Below are 20,213 nucleotides of genomic sequence, written 5' to 3' on the forward strand. Positions count from 1 at the left end.
ATTGCAGGTGGGAGGTCACCCCTAGCTTTCTCCCAGGGCCCGGGGTGGCCACCTTGGTGCTTGATCTCCTCCAGCTGCTGGGGGTGAGGGATGAGCAGCTTGTTGCTCGGCCATAATCAGAGACTGTGATGACTAACTTGTAAGGGACTATCAATTATTAAAAATCAAATTAATTGTCTCAGCTGAGCATAAATATCCTTAACAAAGACTCTTTTTCCAGCAGGCCAACCAATCTAATCAACAGGCTAAAGCACAGATATTTAATTAGATTTTTGATGAAAAATTGTGTTTAATTTCAAGTATAATCAATTATTAATTACCGTAATGAGTGAGTCTGACTGGGTTTACTAATTAACTCATTTAAAAATTATGAATAACCTTTTCATTTGTAATTATTTTCTACATCCTATCAAGTTCGAGATAAGAATTGCATCACCTCCCCAGCAGAGGGGGAGGAGGAAAGGGAGGGCGGGAAAGAGCTGTTCTTTCCCCAGAGTCCTCTCGGGCTGCCATATCGGGGTGGAAGCCCGACAGCCCCATTTGACATGCAGTTTTTAGTGGAAAGTCTCTTGGGAAACAAGCAAACGGTGACCTTTTACTTGCAGAGACATTTGCAGTTATTTTCATAGGAAGATAGAGGGATTGGAGTCAGCACTTAGCAGCCACAAAGGCTGCAGGGCCTGGGCCTTACCTCCGGGCCAACTCCCCTCCCCTTTCTTGGCTGGTCTGGCCTGGGGTGAGAATCTAGGAAGCACCCCTCAAGCCTGGGGATCTCTTCAGAGAGATGATGTGCATTTCTGTCTCCAAAGGATGCCCATTCAGAGAGACAGCCATGGAGGATGAGCTCCTTGCTTTATTGCCCTATTCTCCCCATGAAGGTTTCCATGTATTTTTTAGTCTCCATTTCAATACTCTGCCTTTTCTTTTCTGAAGAAAATAAATCTGTGTGCAGAACAACATGGAGAGAGAATCCTATCCAGGGAGGATTAGTGATAAAGTAAACCATGAAGCTTGCACTGTCATGGCAACAATGCTTTATTTTGTATAATATAATTGTTTTTTTAAAACAAAAGGCAGTGTGGTATAGAGTAGTAAAAACAACAGGGGTCACTTCTAAACATTAATAAGAAGAGCAGGAAGCTTTGATTTTGTGTTATTCACCTGCCCTTCTCTGTTCTAAGCACTTTGCTTGTGTTTTCTCATTGAAATTTTCCAGCAGCCCTGTGAGTTGTTATCTCCAACTTACGGATGAGGTCACTGAGACCCAGTGAGCTTAAGTAACTCTCCCACTGTCACATGGTAAACGGCAGGACTGTGACCCAACCAACCCTCATCACTAAGGCTTTGAGCTGATGCTTTTAAAATACTTTGTTTTTTGAGCTCACCATCTTAAGCTTTATGCTATAACTTTCCCATCTTCACTTAGTGTTTTGAATTTTTACTATGTCCCAAGCTTTGGTCCAAACCCATTTCATGTACCGTCTCTCTGAACACTCACAGGAGTTCCGAGAGATAGGTATTGTTTTCTGTATTTTCTAGAAGAGGAAACTAAAGCTCAGAGAAGTGAACAGCTTGCCAGGGTCACAATACTAATAAACGATAGAGGATTTCAGAGGCTGCACTTGCAGCCACTACACTGTAGATTCTGGGCTTGAACAAAAGACCCCACTTCAGGCCCCGGCCCTGTCACTTGCTGACTGTGCAAATTTGAGCAAGTTACTTAACTTCTCTGAGCCTCAGTTTCCACTTCCCTTATGGTTCTTTTTTTTTTAAATATATCTTTATTGATTTCAGAGAGAGGAAGGGAGAGGCAGAGAGAGAGAAGTAGAAACATCAATGATGAGAGAGTCATTGATCTGCTGCCTTCTGCATGCCCCCCACTGGGGATGGAGCCCGAAACCTGGGCTTGTGCTCTGACCAGGAATCGAACTGTGATCTCCTGGATCCTAGGTCAATGCTCAACCTCTGAGCCACGCTGGCCCGGCTCCCTTATAGTTCTCATAATGGGTGTGGCTGGAATGATTAGCACCATTCTACAGGAGAGGAAACTGAGAGTAGCCTCATGGTTGAGAACCTGGATTCTGAAATTAGGCTCTGCTGCTTACAAGCTCTGTGACCTTAGGAAAGTTTGTGTAACCTCTCTCAGCCTCAGTTTACACATCTGTAAAATGAGGATAATGAATGGGTACTTCCCAGGGTTGTTGAGAAGTTCCAGTAAGGTAATTTGCATTAAAGACCTAGCCTACTGCCTGGTGCAGAGTAAGGATTCAATATGAGTTAGATACTATTATTATTAATAGCATTATTAGTACTATTAGCATCACATGTAAAAGAGTATTAGTAAGTCTCGATCAAGACCTTGGACCAGCCTTGTCTCCTTGCAGCGCCTGCGGGCTTCCCAGCCTGTGTTAGTCACAAGGGCAGCTGACAGAACAACCGGGGGGACCTGTCAAAAGACATTTGTTAGGGATGTCTCGCTGTTCCAGGGAAGCAGCCGCAAGAAGAATCATTGCCTCACATCATTTCTTTAACTAGGACAAAAGTTGATTTTTGCTTCAGTGACAGTTGCCTCTATCCAGATAACACAGACAGCTCCCCTTGCGTCCTAAACGTCTGTGTAAAAATCAGACACCGAGTGCCGCAGAAGAGCTGGGGATTAATATCGTGAGGACTCTTCAAGAGCCTGTCCTGCCAGATAGGCCTCCAGAATAGGAGACGAAAAGGCTTGTTAGTGATACAAAAACCCAGGAACGGCTTTACATTTAAATGGAGACACGAGAGTAGCCTAGGATGCTATTTCTTCTATCATAGGTCCAGGGCAGGGGCGCCGTTCTCCATGATTTCTCTAAGGCAGCACAGTATTCTGATCAGAAGAGAAGATAGGGTTCAAGTCTGACCCATGTGGTGGAAACCCCAGTAACCCTTCTGACCTTTGGTTTCTTTATCTGCAAAATGGGAAGAACAATAGTCCTTTCAGGAGGCCGTTGTGCCTCATGAAAGATGAAATGAGATCATGTTGAAAAAACACAGATCACGGCCTCGCAGGTTTGGCTCAGTGGGTAGAGCGCTGGCCCGAGGACTGAAGTGTCCCAGGTTCGATTCTGGCCACGGGCACATGCCTTAGTTGCAGGCTCCATCCCCAGGCCAGGTCAGGAAGGGTGCAAGAGGCAACCAATCGATGTCTTTCTCAAATCGATGTCTCGCTAGCTCGCTCTTCCCCTTCCACTCTCTCCGAAAAGCAATGGAAAAAATATCCTCGGATGAGAATTTAAAAAAAAGAAAGAAAAAAGAAAAAACACAGGTCACTTGACAAAAATGCTTTCCCTTGCTGGTGGCCTGGGGAGACTGTTACCCCTTCTTGGAGCTCAGTAATCTCAACCCAGGATGTGGTGGGACTAGACAATCTGCTTGGGCCTTCCTGGTCTACGCTGCTCCGCCTACAGGGCACTGAACCAAGACATTGGGGTAGAGTCACACATGTGGGCCACAGCAGCCTCTGGGTAGCCACAGTGGAACATAGTTCAATAGCAATAAGAGATTCTTTGTTCAAATCAGGTCATATTTTTTCACCTCCACCAGCAGCTGATTGTGGATTGAAAAAATAAAATCAGAACCCTTGCTTGAAGTGGTGATCATTTAATTTATTACTGAAAATGTTGCTCAGCTTAACTGCTGCTTTTCAAAAGACAGTTATTAGAGAGCATTGCTTGTTTGAAAATTACTGCAGTTTCTGGTCTAGAAGAGCCTGGATCACCCAGTTTGATTGCCGTGGACTTGGGCAGCAGGTGTGACTTGCATAGACTTGTGCAGGCTCTCAAGATCTCTGACATTTCACCATGCAAACTGGACTCAGCATGGCAGCAATCCAGTTAGAAGAGATATTAGTTTCCCTTCCCTTTAGGGGTGGCGCTGCTTACTCCCCTAGCTCCCCATGTCTTCCCCTCTGCTGCATATTTGGTTCCTTGCACAAAGCTGGGCACAAGCTAGCTGTGCTCGGTGAGACTTGGTTGAATGAAAAGACCTTGCAAGACTGTTAAACCTGCCAAGGATTTTCTAGGCAGAAGAACAGCATCGCCAAAAGCATGGTGGCAGAAGTGTGCATTTTATGTCCTGGGGCTCAGGTCCATGTGAAATGGCCACGAGATGACTAGAGAAAGGGTTGGGAATAGAGGCCAGGGCAATTGTACCCCCCCTTCCTCCCCGCATTATCCCCATCTGGTTCAGCTCTTGCAATATCAGGATCCCAGATGCTGTTTGCTTCATAAGCACAGGCCTGTTGCACTTTGGGCCTGGGTGTTATTAGTGAGCAATAAGCTCATTTTCTCTCTTTTCTGTTCGACTTCACATCGTGCCTTTTGGATAGAAGCCATAGATTTAGCTTTATAGCCCAAAGAATGGGAAATGGAGATGATTGAACTTGATCTTTTAGGAGGAGGAGGGAGTGATAAAGATACAGGATCCTGTATTAAAGCCTTCTCTCCGAGATTGATTCCTTCATGCTGCTCTCTGGGAATTGCTAATAGCAAGATATATAGAGATTGTTCGCTTTCTAACAGACCCCAGATGAATATCCTCCAACTCCGAAAAGGAGGACCGGAGGAGACCAGCAGGGCCCTTCACAATTGTCTGAACTGCCATGTGGAGGAGGGGGCAGACCCAGGCCCACAGGGTGACAATGACAGGAAGGCAGATTTAGGGTCCCGGGGAGAAGATTGCTCTAGCAAGAAAGCCACCTGCACGGAGTGGGCTTCTTGTGTCTGGAAAGAGAGGAGCGAGGGCTATGTGCCCAGACTGTGTAGCCAAATGGATCTTGTCTCTTTGGTCCTTCTGCCATTACTAACTGTGCCACCCGGGCAAGGACTTAATCTCCTTAAGATGCCTTTCCTCATGTCTAAAACAGGAGTAAACATACAAACAGAAAACTAGCCAAAAGGAGTAAATCATTCAACACGTTTCAGCTCAGCAGGAAAGAAAATTCTGCAGCTAGCAGACCTCACTCTCTTCCTACCCTCTCATCTCCCATTGAATCCAACTGGAAGCCAGAGCCCAAGGGAACCCATTGATCGAGGCCCTGTGGGCCAGCCCCGTGGGGCACAGAGCAGGGCAGAGAAAGGTAGAGTGGATCTGGAGGACAAGTGGACGACATCGGGATCCCTACTCTTTATAATTCCTTTCTCTGGCAATGTTAGAGCTCTGACTGCAATCCTAGGGCCCCAAGACTAGGATTGAGACCCAAACCACACTCAGCCACCAGGCCCTGACTGTGTTTAAAATCAGAGTTATTGAGATAGAATATACACACAGAAAATTAACACTTTTTAGGTTTACCATTCTAGTGAGTTCTGACAGTTGCATGACCATCACCACGATCAAAACACAGAACACGTCCATCCCCCCAAAAGCTCCCTTACGCCTCTTTGTGGTCGCCCTCTCTCCTTGCTCGCAGTGTCTGGCACATACTCGCCTATCCCCGGTCTCCGTAGTCTTAGGTGCTATTTTCGAGAGGTGTCAGTAAAGCAGTGATTCATTTACTGGATCCAAACTCAGGTGTTACCTACCATAACCTTGAAACTCAAGATAGCAGAGTGTTGTTGAGGAAATTTTGTGATATAATTCAGAGTTTAAGCGATCAGGGCAAACAACGGAAGCATTCTGGGGTTTTGTGTGCGCTGTACTTGACCTCCACGAAGGATGGCAGCCAACAGCCTCCACGTGGTCAGCGTGAATTCACAGGTTTACATTCTTCTGTCTTTCTCATGGACTGTTTGTTCGTATAAACAGTTTTAAGAATTGACGCACTTCTCATTCTTGACAAGAGTAATAGCTCTGCCATATTTGTGCCATACTCATTGAATTCCTGCTGTTTCCAGCTGTTTGCTATCACAGATAGCACTCTGTGAACATCTCCGTGACTCCTGCCCTGTTTTCTTCTTTCAGTTGCTTTGGGGAGGGTGCTTCCCAGTGCAGTATTCCTGGGTCACAAGGTGTGGACAGCTTAAAGCTCATTACTCACTGCTAGTGGCTCCTCAGAAGGGTAGGACTGAATTCCAGGGCCCCCAGCCACGTGTCCACTTTCCCCGCCGTCCTGCCAGTGTTTGGCTCTGGGTCTCAGTGTTTGGCTCTGGGTCCCAGGTGCTTGCTCCACAGCTTCACCCAGGAGTGTGGAAAAGGAATCGATTTTATAGATTTCCATCATCCTTGGAAAGGATTTGTCCCCAAGTCCTTCTTTTAAGTCCAGACTAATTACTGGAAAATAAAATAATTTAATTGCACTTAAATGCAGAAAAAGAGCAAGACCGTTCTCCCTGATGCCTGTTGTAAATACCTGGCTGGTGGAGAGGCGGGGGGTGCAGCCCCGGCCGGCTAAGGGCTGCGGGCTTGGACAGAGGTGAGGAAGCCGAGTGAGCTCCCTCCAATGCACAGAGGAGAGAGGGAGGGGAGGGAGGGGAGGGGCGTGGGAGGAGGGGAGAGGGCTGTGAAAACGATATATTTTTTCTACACCTGACAGTAAAACAACAAAACCACAGCGAAACGGCTCCATCCTTTAAGGCACCAGTACAGCTGGATAACAGAAGCACAGACTTTAGGCAGAGTAAGACCTGCATTCCCGCCCCGGCTCACACGGGTGTTGGCATCTCTCTGAGTCTCTGTTTCCTCATTGGTAGAATGTCAGTTAATATCTGAGAGGCATTTTGAGCCTTAAGTGAGAGAACATCTGCCAAGGGTCCAGTCCGAGGGTGGCCCACAGTGGGTGTTCAGTAAATGTAATTCTCACCCTTTGGGGGACTGGATCACCCAGAGATTTTAAGCCCTTTCAGACTCAGCAGCCAAGGGCCATCCCCAGACACAGGGATTTCAGGTAATCTGGGATTAAGGAGAGGGAGCTTCGGCAAGCTCAGGTTTGAAATGGAGGGGAGCATTCCCTGAGCTCTGTGCTGGTTGTATCCCCAACAAATCCAGATAAGCTGGCATCACTGCTTCGAGTCGTCCATGATTTCACGTGAGTTGCTGATGGCAATTGATAAAGGCATGTTACTGGATTTTGAACCTTGGCCCTGTTTTTTTAGTTTATTTGGGGTTTTTTTGCAGGGGAGCCGGAAGGAGAGAGCAATTCATTCTAACCAGGAAGATCAGATAAAATTTCCCCAAGGCATTGGGCCTTGTACATCAAGTACGATATTGAAAGAGAAGCTAGGAATGACTCTCTGGAAGACAGAACAGCCTAACAAAGGCAGAGGACAGTAGATAGAAACGCTGGCTGTTTTGGCACCTGTGTTGGAAGACTGTGCATTTGACCTCCCTGCAGAGCTCAGTCTCTATCTTACTGAAGGCTCTTAGCTATAGAACTTCGGAACTTCAGAAACCACAGTGACTGCGGGAGGAAACTGCCCTCTTCCCCTTAGGAGACAGGCTCCTCAAGGCCAATGCATAATAAATACCTTGCCTTCGTGTGAGGCTCTCAAACCCATTGGTCCTCTCGGCACTATATAGAATTATTTATTGCATTTCTTTGTCCTTCAAGTCCCAAATGTGGAAGCTGAGGCCCACTGCAGTTAAGTAGCTTGTTCAGCCAGAGTGACTGGTAAGTAACAGAGATGGGCCTAGAAACCAGATCTTCTGGTTCCAAGCCCTGTGCTCCTGTTGCAGACCATGCTTCCTTTCAGAGCCGGCCTCCAGTGTCTCCTACTGCTGTGCTCCATACCTGAGGCTCAGGGCAGACAAGGGGGCTTTGCCATCCTGTCTGCATCTTTACTCTGCCCCTCCTCCCAGCTCTTCTCCCACGACCTCACCTCATGTGGCAGAGGTGGCAGCTCACATGTATTGAGAGTTTATCATGTGTCAGGCGTGTTCTGAGTGTCACATGTATTTTCTCATTTAATCTTCTCAATCTTATTTATCGAACAAATATTTGTCAGGCACCAACCACGGGCTAGGTAACAGCCTACTTTTATTTCCACCTTATAGATGAGAAACTGAGGCCTGAGGAGGTTAAGTCATTTGTCCAAAGCCACATCACTAATGAGTGAAAGGACCAGGATGTGCTCCCATAGCAGGCCTCCTTCCCACTGTGCACTGGGTGGGGCTGGGAGGGGTCGCCTCATCTGAACTGCCGAGAGGATGCAGGGAGCTCCCGACTAAAGAAAGAAACTAGTGTATTTTTTATGAAAGGAAAATTAACTTCCAGTTACCCTTGCCATGCACTGTGCCCGGATTGCTGGGTGGCTGTGGCATTGAGTGGGGCCGTGGTCTGCACCCATAGTGCTTCAGGATCAGAGAGGAAAGGAGGCCAGTGACATCTGGGACCTTGATTCACGTGGCTCATTGGGCACCAGCACCGAGTGTTGTCTGATTCTGCCATTCTCCTGGCTTCATCTGGCACAAGTAGACTGTCACTGGCCTAACATTTCATTCTGGAGAAAACCCTCCCTGCTGGTGTGCGGCAGGCAGCTAGATTTATTCTGCCTTTGGGCCTGGAGTTAGATTTTGTTCACAGCCTCCAGTGGGGAAAGAGAAAAAATGCCAGTATCATTAATTGTACTGTGGCATCCATTTCATCACATTGTCCTAAATTTCACCACTCAGAGCCTCTGTTGGATTCTATAGCAAGATATACTCCTTGGGCTCCTGTGTGTGTCTCTGTGTGTGCTAGCACACGTGATTCTACCCGGCTATGCATACAAAAAGGGTGAGAGGAGATGGAGTGGAGCGTAGCAAAGATTAAATGAGAATTTTAGGAGAAGGAGCATTTTTCTTTTTTCTTTACCTGAAAACTCTTCTTTTGCAACTGCTTATTGATCCTAACATTTTCATAGTGTATTAAGCTTGTTAAATAGTACTGTTCATATACCTAATTGTGTAGTTCAGGGGTTGTGTTGGAAATTTAATATATATGAATCTTTGCATTGGTCTATATATTAAACTTTGGTTGTTCTTTTATTCATTAACTTTTAAGCAATGTAATAATAATGCTTATATTTTCAATACAGTAATATGTAAAGAACTTCCATTCAATTTAATCTTTACAAGAATCTGGGAGATGGCTTTGTATTATATTTCCATTTTTACAGATGAAAAAACTGAGGGTCAGAGTGGCTAAGTAACTTACCTGCTGATGTACAGCTGGTGAGGGCCAGCGCCTGGCTCTCTACAGATCTGTTCCACTGGGTACAGAGAGGCACAGCAGAGCCAGCAGGGAGCAGGGAGCACACGTCGAGGCCACGTGCGTGAGAGAGGTGCTGAGATGATGGTAAGGGCCCAGCGCCGAGGAGGAGAGAGCAGAGGTCATTTCTGACTAGTGTAATGGTGGAAATCCTCCCAGAAGAAGTTGCATTTGAAGTGAGCCTTGCAAGATAGGAGAATGTGTTGATTTTTCAACAGGAAGGCAGTGGTCATTCCACAAAGAGGCACTGGATTAGCAAAAGTCTGGAGGCTGGACAAACAGGTGTGTTCAAGGGGCAGGAGAAATACACTCAGTCTGAGACCCCTGAGCAGGGGGAGTAATGAGGAATGTCCGGTACTGTGCTCAACAAACATTTGAATACTCTTTGAAAATTGTTTCTGTTATGAAGAGATATTAACTCAAGTTTTTATCCTCTGGAAAATATTGCCAACAAAATTTGAGCAGTAAGGCAGGTCCATATAACAACAACATTTGCAGCCCCCCCCCCCCCTTGTCATTTCTACACTTTTACATCTAAGCAGAAAGTTGGCTTGTATAGTGGTTTGGGACAGGTTCAGGGCAATCTGGATTTGACTCAGACCTGAAGTTACTCTCTGCCTCTTATTTACATGGGCGATCTTGGGCAAGTTGTTGAACTTCTGAGCCTTGGTTTCCCTTATCTTGCAAATGTGGCTAATAATGGTACCTACTTCGTAGGACTTTGTGAGGATTAAATGATAGGTGTTTGTAAAGTATGTAGCACAGCGCTTGCTTGGAACAATATAGCTTTCAATCAATGCCATTGGCTATTATCTACCTGATCATCGGCATCATCTTGGCGCCTGGACTCTGTGCTGCCTTAAACTTCCTAATCAAAGGACTGAACCAAACCAGGGCTCCATGCATATCAGAGAAAGAGAACTCACATTTACTGAGAGCCTTGCTCTGTGCCCAGACAAGGGCAAGAAGGAAAGAAAATGGGGTGTGATCCCGAAGAGCAGGAAACTGGGAAGCTGCAACATCACACACTGTTCTAGGAGATTTTAAAGTACTCTTTCAAAATGCTTCTCATTATGAAGAAATATTATCCCAAGTTACAAATCCGGGTGGCAGGCTCCATGTTAAGCTGTCCGCCCTCATTCCTCTCACCAAAGTGAATGTTCCAGAGGGAAAAGGCCTATCCTAATAATATATACACAAATTAAAACTCCATTTAGAGGTACAGTGGGGACCACCTCCTAATTGACTTTGATCATTGAAAAATATTAGTTACAGGGTTGGTGTGCCAAAGGAAATCAGGAAGTGGGAGGGCTGCTCTCCAGAGCCCTGTCATGGTATGTTTTCTAGTAGCTATGGAAATGGTACCTAGCAACAGGCATTTCTCCTCCTGTAGCTCCCAAGCATTAACCAAACCCGTAGTTTTTTCCTGCCCTATTTGATGGTTGGTACAGGTGAAGGAGGGGACCATGTGTCACAAGTGAGAGGCTGGTCCTTTGCTAAGTCCAGACGCCTTTCTATAGAAATGCTTTAGATGGCCTTGTGAATAGTGTTGACACGTGGATGCAGGTGCCACAAAGAAAGAAAATCAGAAACTGTATAGGGCTTTACGCCAGCATTTCCCCTCCTCTCCGGGAAGTGACAGGCACTTTACCAGGCCTGGGGCGGTTCTGCCAGGGCAGTGCTGGCCGCTTACCCCGGCAGAGCAGTGTGAACGGGCGGGCCATCCCCAGGTGTCTTTGATCCCTGGGTCACTACTTAAGCCTTGAATCTGAAGGGCGGACAGTGGGCCTTTTACTAGGTTTGAGCACTTCCTCTGTGTGGAGTCCCTTCCTCGAACGTGTGCTTCGTTGGCAGCGATTGGATCAGAAGCTGCATGTTTGTTTTGATCAGGACTAAATGGAAGCCTGTCCCACAAGTCTGGGAAAAGCTTGGGATCTGAAGTAACCGGGCCTGGTGTTGGATCTCAGTGCTGCCATGATGAATGGTGCAGTTGTAGACAATTCTGGAGCCTTGGTTTCCTGGAGATACAAAATCAGATTAATAATATGTACCTTGTTGCTGTGTTTTGAAATGCCTAATTTATAAAATGGGGCTACTAATAATAGCTTCCTTAAAGTACTCTGAGATGAAATGACATAAATGAATGCGAATCCTCCAGCATTACGTCACACATGGTACAATTTGAATAAATGACCGCCGTTGTTATTTCAATAACGATCCTAATTACGTCGTGTCTCCTTTCCTTCCTCCCTTTCTTCTTCACTCCTGTGGACCAGGTGCTGGAGATGGAAATGAGAGGAATAATCCCTGCCCTGAAGGGAGGGCCTCAGGGTGTCTGACCTAGCAGGTCTGTGGGTTTATCCCCTTTACATGAGGCCCAAGGAGAGATGACTCCTTTAATCTGGGAATGCAGTGCTGATGAAGGAGATGGCTTTACTGCTCTTACAGGACTTCCTGCTGTGACTTAATGACAGGGTCATTTACTAGAAAGAGCTCCGAACTAGGAGGTTAGAGACCCTCTCAGAGCAGTGCCGGGCTCTGCCACAGTGCACCAGTCACATCTGAGTCTCCGCCCTGTGACTGTGAATCGACATCCCCCCCAGCACCAGAGCAAAGCACAGGAGTGTCAACGTTCTCAAGAAATCTCCCCGCTTCACTTTCTCAGTGGAAAACCTAATTACAGTAAAAATGATGATGATGATGATATGATATCAGTAAAGAGGGCCCCCCACTTTATTGAGGAAATGCCAGGTACCATGATTAGCTCATAAAATGCATTCTTTTCTATCACCTTCACAACTCTTGGGTTTAGGTATTATTGTCACCAATTTATAGATGAGGAAACTGAGGCTCAAAGGAATTCAATAACATGAGCCAACTTGCGTAACTATAAACATGAGAACCAGCAAAGGAACTCTGGGCAGCAGGGCTCTGCTGCTCGTAACCACTGTCCTTCTGTGCCTTTCGTGTCCTTGCCTCCGGGACCAGCATGTACCGGGACCGGGGTGGGAGAGGCCTGAAGCCTGGGCGGAGGCCACTCCGGGGCCGGTGCAGTGGGCAACCTCTAAATCAGTTATGTGCAGAGGAGGTCTTCCTAGAGCCTGCCGGGTGAAAGGTGGCCAGAAATGACAGCTTTCTTATTCTGTTACCGCAATAATAGCGGGTTTATTCTGTACAAATTAGATTCCGGCCGTGGTTCCCCTGCAACTTGCCGCGTCACCAGTTTTCAGTGCCCGCCGTGAAATTGATATTCTCCTTCCCGTCGACGGCGGGCGCGCCCCTTTCCCACTTCCGGGGCTCACTGCGCTTGAGCCTGTCACTCAAGTCCAACCCCACCTCGATTTACAGAAATATTGAGCAGCTCCAGGCGAATCCTCTCTAAAAGGCCCCCCTTCCCCCCAGCATTGCACGGCACAGAAAAATGATTAACTGTGCCAGAGTCCATTCTCCAGAAAACACTTAATTTGGGGGTGAGAGACAGTAACCCTGATTGTTGCAGTCAGGCTTATCCGGAGACAGGAAGGAAAGCAATATATTTACTTGATTTAAAATTAGCCACACGTAGTCACCAGTGGGATCCTGTCAGGATGCTTTATAGTGATCCTGCTTTTAAAAACTCTTTTATCCATTGGGCAAATAGCTCGAGTTCCCAAGGCTGTCAGCTAATGGGAGCAGGGCAGGAGAGGCACCTCAGTTTACAGAAATTCACAGTTGGCGGGAAGGGGAATGAGGGGGACTGTACAGAAAGACGAAAAAGGTGACAGAACAGAGCCGGCTGTAACAAACCTTGCAGTGGCTTGAGGAATTAGGAAAATCAGGGTAGCAAAATGACAAGGATGGCAGCTGCCATTTATTGAGCTGCTGCTATGTGCCAGGCAAAAGTCTAAGCAAATTACATGCATTATTCCATTTCACCCTTTGAGGTTACTCTTACTATCTTCATTTGCACATGAGGGAACTGAGCCTCAGAGAGGCTAAGTAATTTGCCCGAAGTTGTAAAACTAATAAATGACCTAACTGAGTGCTCTGGAGAGAGCAGAACTTGAGCACTGACTCTCCCAATGGACAAGTCACTTATTTTGTTTATGAGGTTTTGATTGTGGGATCAGCCGTGCCTAAGGGGAGGCATGGGGGCCCCATGCTTTGTCCTTGAAGAGAAAGCCCCTTCATAAATCATCTCAAAAGAGCAGACCTAGCTATGCTGTCAACAGAGGCTTTGCCTTAAATTTTTTTTTAAACTTAATTGTAGGCATGTAACCTACCAGCAGTGTGATAAGCCAGGAGGAGATCCTGGACTTTGGAACCAGTCATATCTGTGTTCCAGTGTGACTTTCTCATTTCCCATCTGGAAAGTGTCTTTAAGCAAGTCATGCAGCCTCTCGGAGACTCCAGGTTTTTCATCTGTAAAATGAGAATTATAATTTTCTGAAAGCGTAAATAAGAATTGAATGAAATACCGTACTTACGTAATCCCCAGACCTAACTGCCTGACACCCGGCTTATGCTCCATGTTAGGATCTCCTCCCTGTGCTCTGCCATCCTCTACCTATTGCTCCTGAGGCCAAGTTGTAGAACCTCCTTTTTAATGTAAAAGAGCATTGAAGTGAGTTTGGAAACTAGCAAAGAAAATTTATCGTTAGCCCTACCACTGTAATTCAATGCCTGATGTCAGTTGTAGGTATGTCTTTCCAGATTATTTTTTTCATATGCATATCTGGTTTTTATAGCGATGCAGTCAGCAGAAACATGCAATTTTGTGTCCTGCTTTTTGCCTCTTAACATTATATTATAAGCATTTGCCCTCATTGCTGGTTGTCATAGTTATTTATTATAATGATTACTTTGTATTCCATCCAGCACCTGTATCATAAAATAGGAAGTCATTTCCTATTTTTAGATATCTAGGTTGCTTCCAGTTTTTTTGCTATTACACTGCAGTGTACATCTCTGTATATAACTTCTTGGTTTGGAATTTTTGAATGTTGTGGCTTTGTAGCAAAAGCAAGAACAGAACCTGGGGAATGAATCTCTTGTGTTGTTTTTGTTTTCCCCATCAGAGGACCATAAGTCAGAGAATTCAGTGACTTATATTTTGCACAAATGATGCAATTTAAAAAAACTGAGCACTAATATAAGAAAAGTGGATACCTGTGTAGCTAAGTTGGTTCCCACTGCCTTTGAAACCAAAAATGCCATTGGAATTGACAGTTAGATGCCAGTGGGCTCATGCATTTGGTTTGGGGAAGGGAGGCATGCATTGTGAGGGGAGAAATCTCCTATGCTTCAATGGTGACTCCTGCATAATGACTTTGTTAATTGCCTCCTGCTGGCCAGGTGCTGGCAGGAGCCTTCAATGTCTGAATATCTATTGAGCATTTTTCTTAAAAATGTCAAGATGGAGCTTGCACTTTCTTGGCCATCTCTCTTGTCTTGCTGGGCAGGAAAAGGTGACTGGAAAATGTCAGCCCTCCGATCAGATTGACCAGAGCTGAGGGAATAGGAAAGTTCCCCCAGCCCAGCTCTTGGCTCTCAGAAATCATTAACATTTCAATGCGAGTGATCTTAGGAACCCGCTGCCTTGCCACAACCTTTCTCTGAACTCTTTAACATCTTTTCACCTTTTCATTGAATTGCAAACTAGTTTAAAGGCAAAACCAGTATTAAGTTTCTTATTTATGTCACTTTTAGTGTGCTTGAGGAGAGTTTTGCACAGTTGTAAATACAAACTGCAGGGTGTGATTTAGATAATGCTGTGATGGACCCTGGTGGTGGGTGGCTACCATTGCTTCCTCGGGAAACGGGGACTATGATGACCACATCTGCACTGTGTCAGTGGCCTGGTCCATCCTCAGAGCAGGCTAGAGAGGAGCATTTCTATGCTTTAGCTTTTTTGGATCCATGGCTTTTAATTTTCAGGTGCTTTGGAACACGGGGTCCTGACTCTGAAGCTTGCCTCAATCCCACACCAGCTGTGCCGTGTCAGGTCACTTCCCCTGCCTCTCTGAGTAAATCACGGTATATATCATGATAGCTCATTTCTATTCCAGTTTATTGTGTACATTCTCTAATAACGGTTTTGCAACCTAGCTTTATGTGAGGATTCAGTGGAACATTGTAGATAAAGCACTTGGTATTTAGTGTACACGTGTTGTGATTATTATTTTGATTGTTACCCAGGATAAAGAAGAGTGGTTGCTTGAACGGCTGTCGTCCTCGGACAGTCCCTGGCCGAGCTTGTGTTGTGTCCTTTGGGTAGGGGAGAGCAGGGCGAACTTTCTCTTCCTTCTGTTCCCCCTCCCCCTGAATCCAGCACCATGAAATGAACCACCCACCAGACAATTCAGTAAAACAGTGGAGCATGACGTACACTTAAGACTCTGGGTCACATGAAGGGTCCCTTCTATTTCGTCTTTAAGGCAGCGTTGTTGGAGCTTCGCGTCTCCCACTCCACCGCCCCCTCCTCAGAATCCTTCCTTCCAGCTCACTCTGCTCAGCCCAGTTTTGGTGACTCTGGGCTCACTTCCCTACCCACCAGCCTCCTACATTATTTCTGAATGACCCATCTTCAGAGAGGGTCCAAGTTGGAGTTGGACCCAGAGCTTTGCCTTCCCAGGTGGTTTCCAGGAGCACATCTTCCACAGGTCACGGCTGTGTGGGGCCTCTGGTTGCGGGGCAGCCAAGAGGAAGGAGCGCCACACGCACCTCCTGCCGTTAGGTCAGCAACCTCCCCCTCCGCTGGGGATGGGCCGTCCCCCCCCCCCACACACACACACTTCCCTTCCCTGAGACGCCAGATCTTGTGGCCATTTTCACCTATAACACTTTTCCACTGGCTTTTCTTCCATCTCGGCGTACTGTTTGAAGCAAGAACTTGCTTTTGCATGTTGTTAAAAATAAGAGAAAGCTCTGACAATAAAAATGCTTCTCTGAGAGCACAGAACTCTGAGAGTTTTGTTCGTCCTGGGATTAATGCTCATGACCTTTGAGCAAGGCAGCACTTTTGCACCCTGAGATGAGATCATTGATCCTGATGGGGAAAGAGGCACTGCACATTGAACTGCATATATCTGAGTTGTCCATAGTTCAGACAATTTCTCCATCACCTCGGAGTTGCCAATATATAGATTGAAACAGTCAGAAGGTGAGCAGAAATGTAAGCTAATTCAGCCTTGAAAATAGCCAAGTATTCACTTCTCCCAGACAAGCTAACTTTTATTATTATTGACAACTACACAGAGATCGTCGAAAGCAGTGTAAAGCATTTTAGTGCCTGGTACTTAAACAGTGCTCAACAAATGTTAGCTACTATTTTATCATAATCATCAGTGGTACAGTTATAATGGTTATAAAGCATAGTTAATCCCATATATGTACAATTTACAAAGCACTTTGCCGTGTTTCATCTCATATGATACCACAATCCTTTGAAATATTTCTATCCCCATTTCTCAGGTGAGAATACTGTAGCCAGAAAGTGGCGGTTAGGGTTCGAAGCCAGTTTTCTTACCTTTGGCCCCTCACACTTTCCCCTACACCACAGTCACCAGATTCTGCTTCTGTTACCAGATATGCCTCCTGGTTAAATCAAACGTGTGTGTATTCCCTGGGTGGCTCGTGTCTGGACTAGAAGTTGGGAGGATGTGCTGTGTCTCAGTCTCCTCTACCGTTTTTTGTCTTGAAGGCAGTCACACGGCCCCTCAACACCACCATCATTGGACCCGTCCACAAACAGGGACCAAGTAACACAACTTTCTGTCTACCCCACAGAATTCTATGTTGCTACCTAAAAAGGCACGTAAAAGCCTCGGAGGCGGCTTGGTGTGTTCTAGGGATGTCCTGCAATGCTCACGCCCTGCTAGATAGAGCCAGTGAGAGGCAGCCTGGAAAAGCCGGGAGAGCCTGGGCCTTCGAGCCAGAGAGAGTGGAGGTGTATGATTTCAGGATTTGAACAGTTTGGGATTCTAGCCATTTAACCTTCAGTGTGTTAATTGATGTCATTGTGTCTTAGTTTCGTCCATCATCTGTAAAATGGGCTTATTAACACCGACCTTTTAGGATTGTTATGAGAATTAAAGGAAATACTACATTTACTGCTCATAGCACAATACCTGGCACATGGTAAGCCTTCAATAAATCATTGCTTTATAATTATAATTAACCTTCTGAGCCTTAATGGACACATCTGTAAATTGGGTTTGGCAGGATGGCCATGACAATTACATGCATGTATACAAATTACCCAGCGTGCTGCCTGGCATATAGTGGGTCCTCAGTAAACATAATTACTATGGGCCTTCATGTCTCTGTAGGTCCTCCCCTGTGTTCCTAAGGCCCACTTAGTGGGTCAGTCACCCGCGCCTCTGGCCTTCTAGCCCCTCTGAATAGAGCCTGTTGCTTGTCTGTGAGCTTGTTGAAGCAGGGGCTGTCTGACTCAGTTCTGGCTCTCCAGACCAGCCACAGATCCCAGCGTAGAGTGGGCTTTTAGAAAATGTCCAACAACTGAACAAAGGCACAACGCTACATACAGGATGCTGTGGGAGTCCAGGCACTGGAGCGCTTGACTCTGTGTGTGGGGAATTGGGGCAGCCATCCCAGAGGGTGAGTAGGTCAAGGCCCAGGTCTCAAATCCGATGGGAATTAAGCAGACGTTTGCACTGGGTTTGGGGAACAGGCTTCCTAGCCTTCTCCAGCATTGTGTATCTCCAGGGACATGTCCATTCTTTGGCATCTTATGGTCTCATCTAGAATGTTGCACAGGGCTATTTAGCAGTTGCTACCTTGGAAAAATATTTTAAAAACAGAAATACATGCACACGATACAAACTCAAAATGTACAACAGGTACACGGTGAAAAGTAAACCTCTCCTGTCCCTTTCCCTTAGCATCTCCCTCCTTCACAGAACATACCCACTGTCACCAGCGTCTTTCATATTCTTCCAGAAATGTTCTGTGCATATATAGGACTGTTTTTTTTACCCAAAGGTGGTAGTGTATCAAATACAGTGTTCTGCATGTTATAATTTTCCCTCCAGAAAAATTCACACAAAGAGCTCCCTCACCCTTTTTTATGGTTACACAGTAGACTGACTGTAACCTATCTAGCCCCTTATTGGTGGGCTGGTTCCCAATATTTTGCAATTACAGACAATGCCACAGTAAATAACCTTAACAATAAGGGTACGTACATCACTTAGTATGTGTGTATCTGGAGAGTATATCTAGTGGAGAAGCTTCCTAGAACTGGAAACTCGTCCCAGGGTAAAGGGTATGTGTATTTTAAACTTGACAGCTTTTTTCGAATTGCCTTCCACAGGATTATACCAGCTTTTGCTCACACAAGCCAAGTATGAGAGTGCCTGTTTCCTTCTCTCTGCCAGTACTGTGTGTTTTCAACCTTCTTTTATCTTTGCCAAACCATATGTGAAAAATAGTATTTCAAAGTTTAATTCGCATTTCTCCTACTATGAGTGATGATGTCAAGTCTTTTTTGATATAATTGAGAGTCAATTGTATTTCTTGTTCTATAAATGGCCTGTTCCTGTACCTATTTTCCTACTGAGTTGTTGGACTTTGCCTATTATTTGCTGGAGTTATTTTTATATTAAGAAAATTAACCCTCTGTGATACAAATTGCAGTTTTCCCCTTAAAGTAAAGCACAGGACCTAGACCTGAAACTCCCCCCTCCCAGGTCAGCTAGACCGAGTCCTTGAGGGCAGGGTCTATGCCTTGGTCTTCTCTGTGCCCCACATTCCCTATGAAGGGCTCAGCACTGCAAGAGCTCTCCTCGGGGGCTATGCATTAAACTGAACTGACCTGAATGCCTGTGTTCCCCACCCCACCTGCCCTCCCCTGTGGCTTGGAAGTTTCATTTCTGCCTCCAGCAGAAAAAGATGACTTTTCTCATTGCTCACCACAGCCATGCACCTGTTTGGCCTAAACTGGCACCTGCAGCCGATGGAGGGGCAGATGTATGAGATCACGGAGGACACAGCCAGCAGTTGGCCTGTGCCAACGGACGTCTCCCTGTATCCCTCAGGGGGCACTGGGTTAGAGATCCCTGACAGGAAAGGCAAAGGAGCCGCAGAAGGTAGGGTTGCTGTGTTGTCCGTGTCGTGAGTCCTCTGTGTCCGCCTGTGAACCGAGGAGACCTCCATTATGCGCATCCTGTGCCTGACTCACAGCTCCATGCCCTGGCGCTTCCTCCATCCCCCCACACTCCACGCCGGCTGCCAGTCCACCCGTGTCTCCATCGCAGTTCCTGTCACTGTGAGCCCGTGGCAGGGCTCGGCTAGGGCTCATGGTGCTCAGCATATCCTGTCTCATGCCTGGAGGGACGCAGAGGGGCTTGCACACTGGCTGGGGTGGCCGCATTTGGTTGTGTGGGATCCAGACGAGCTTTTCTGGGGTGACCTCATGGCATGAACGGGCATCTCCGGGAGTGGGGGCCTGTTGATGGGAAGATGGTGTGTTATAATTGAAATGTCCTTCGACCCATGTGGTTTAATGGAGACCCCAGTTCAGGTGTTTTAGCCTTTACCAGCCGTGTGACCTTGAGCAAGTCACTTCATTTTCCTGAGCCCCAGTTTCCTCATGTGCAGCACCAGGAATCATTAGTGTTTGTACAGTGTGTTTGTTTCAAAGAGTTTTGCCAAGAGCATTTCATGTTGAATCCTCACAGAGCTTCTGTGAGGTAAGTAGAATTATTTATACCCATTTTAGATGCAAAAATGGGTATAATGAAGTGATTTGACCAGAGCCACCCACAAGTAAATAATGGAGTTTGGAATTTGAGCCCAGGTCTGCATGGCTCCAGGGCTCTTGCTCTCTCCACAGTTGTCCTTCCTGACTAACCCCGTGGTTACAAGTCCCTGAAGGAGATGTGGATGAGAAATCCCATTGGACAATGAGACACAAATTTATTTTTCTATCATTGATGCAAATGGTGGTGACATTTAGAGTTTGGCATTCTTAAGTGGAACATCATTAGACCCATGTTCTGAATTTCTTATGGGTCTTTCTTACATTCCATCGACACAGATTTTTTTTTTATTG

At 46.1% G+C, this 20,213-nt stretch overlaps 1 protein-coding gene across 1 annotated transcript in view; it reads left to right on the plus strand.

Moving 5' to 3' along the window:
- The window catches only part of TENM4 (teneurin transmembrane protein 4), a 660,554-nt gene that overhangs the window by 463,645 nt on the left and 176,696 nt on the right, over positions 1 to 20,213 (plus strand). The window contains 1 exon segment of the mRNA XM_087821630.1: positions 19,078 to 19,248. Within this exon segment, the coding sequence (XP_087677756.1) occupies positions 19,078 to 19,248 (171 nt within the window).

The sequence above is a fragment of the Miniopterus natalensis genome, chromosome 11 (genome assembly GCF_054644295.1).
Source record: "Miniopterus natalensis isolate mMinNat1 chromosome 11, mMinNat1.hap1, whole genome shotgun sequence".
NCBI classification, from domain to species: Eukaryota; Metazoa; Chordata; class Mammalia; order Chiroptera; family Miniopteridae; genus Miniopterus; species Miniopterus natalensis.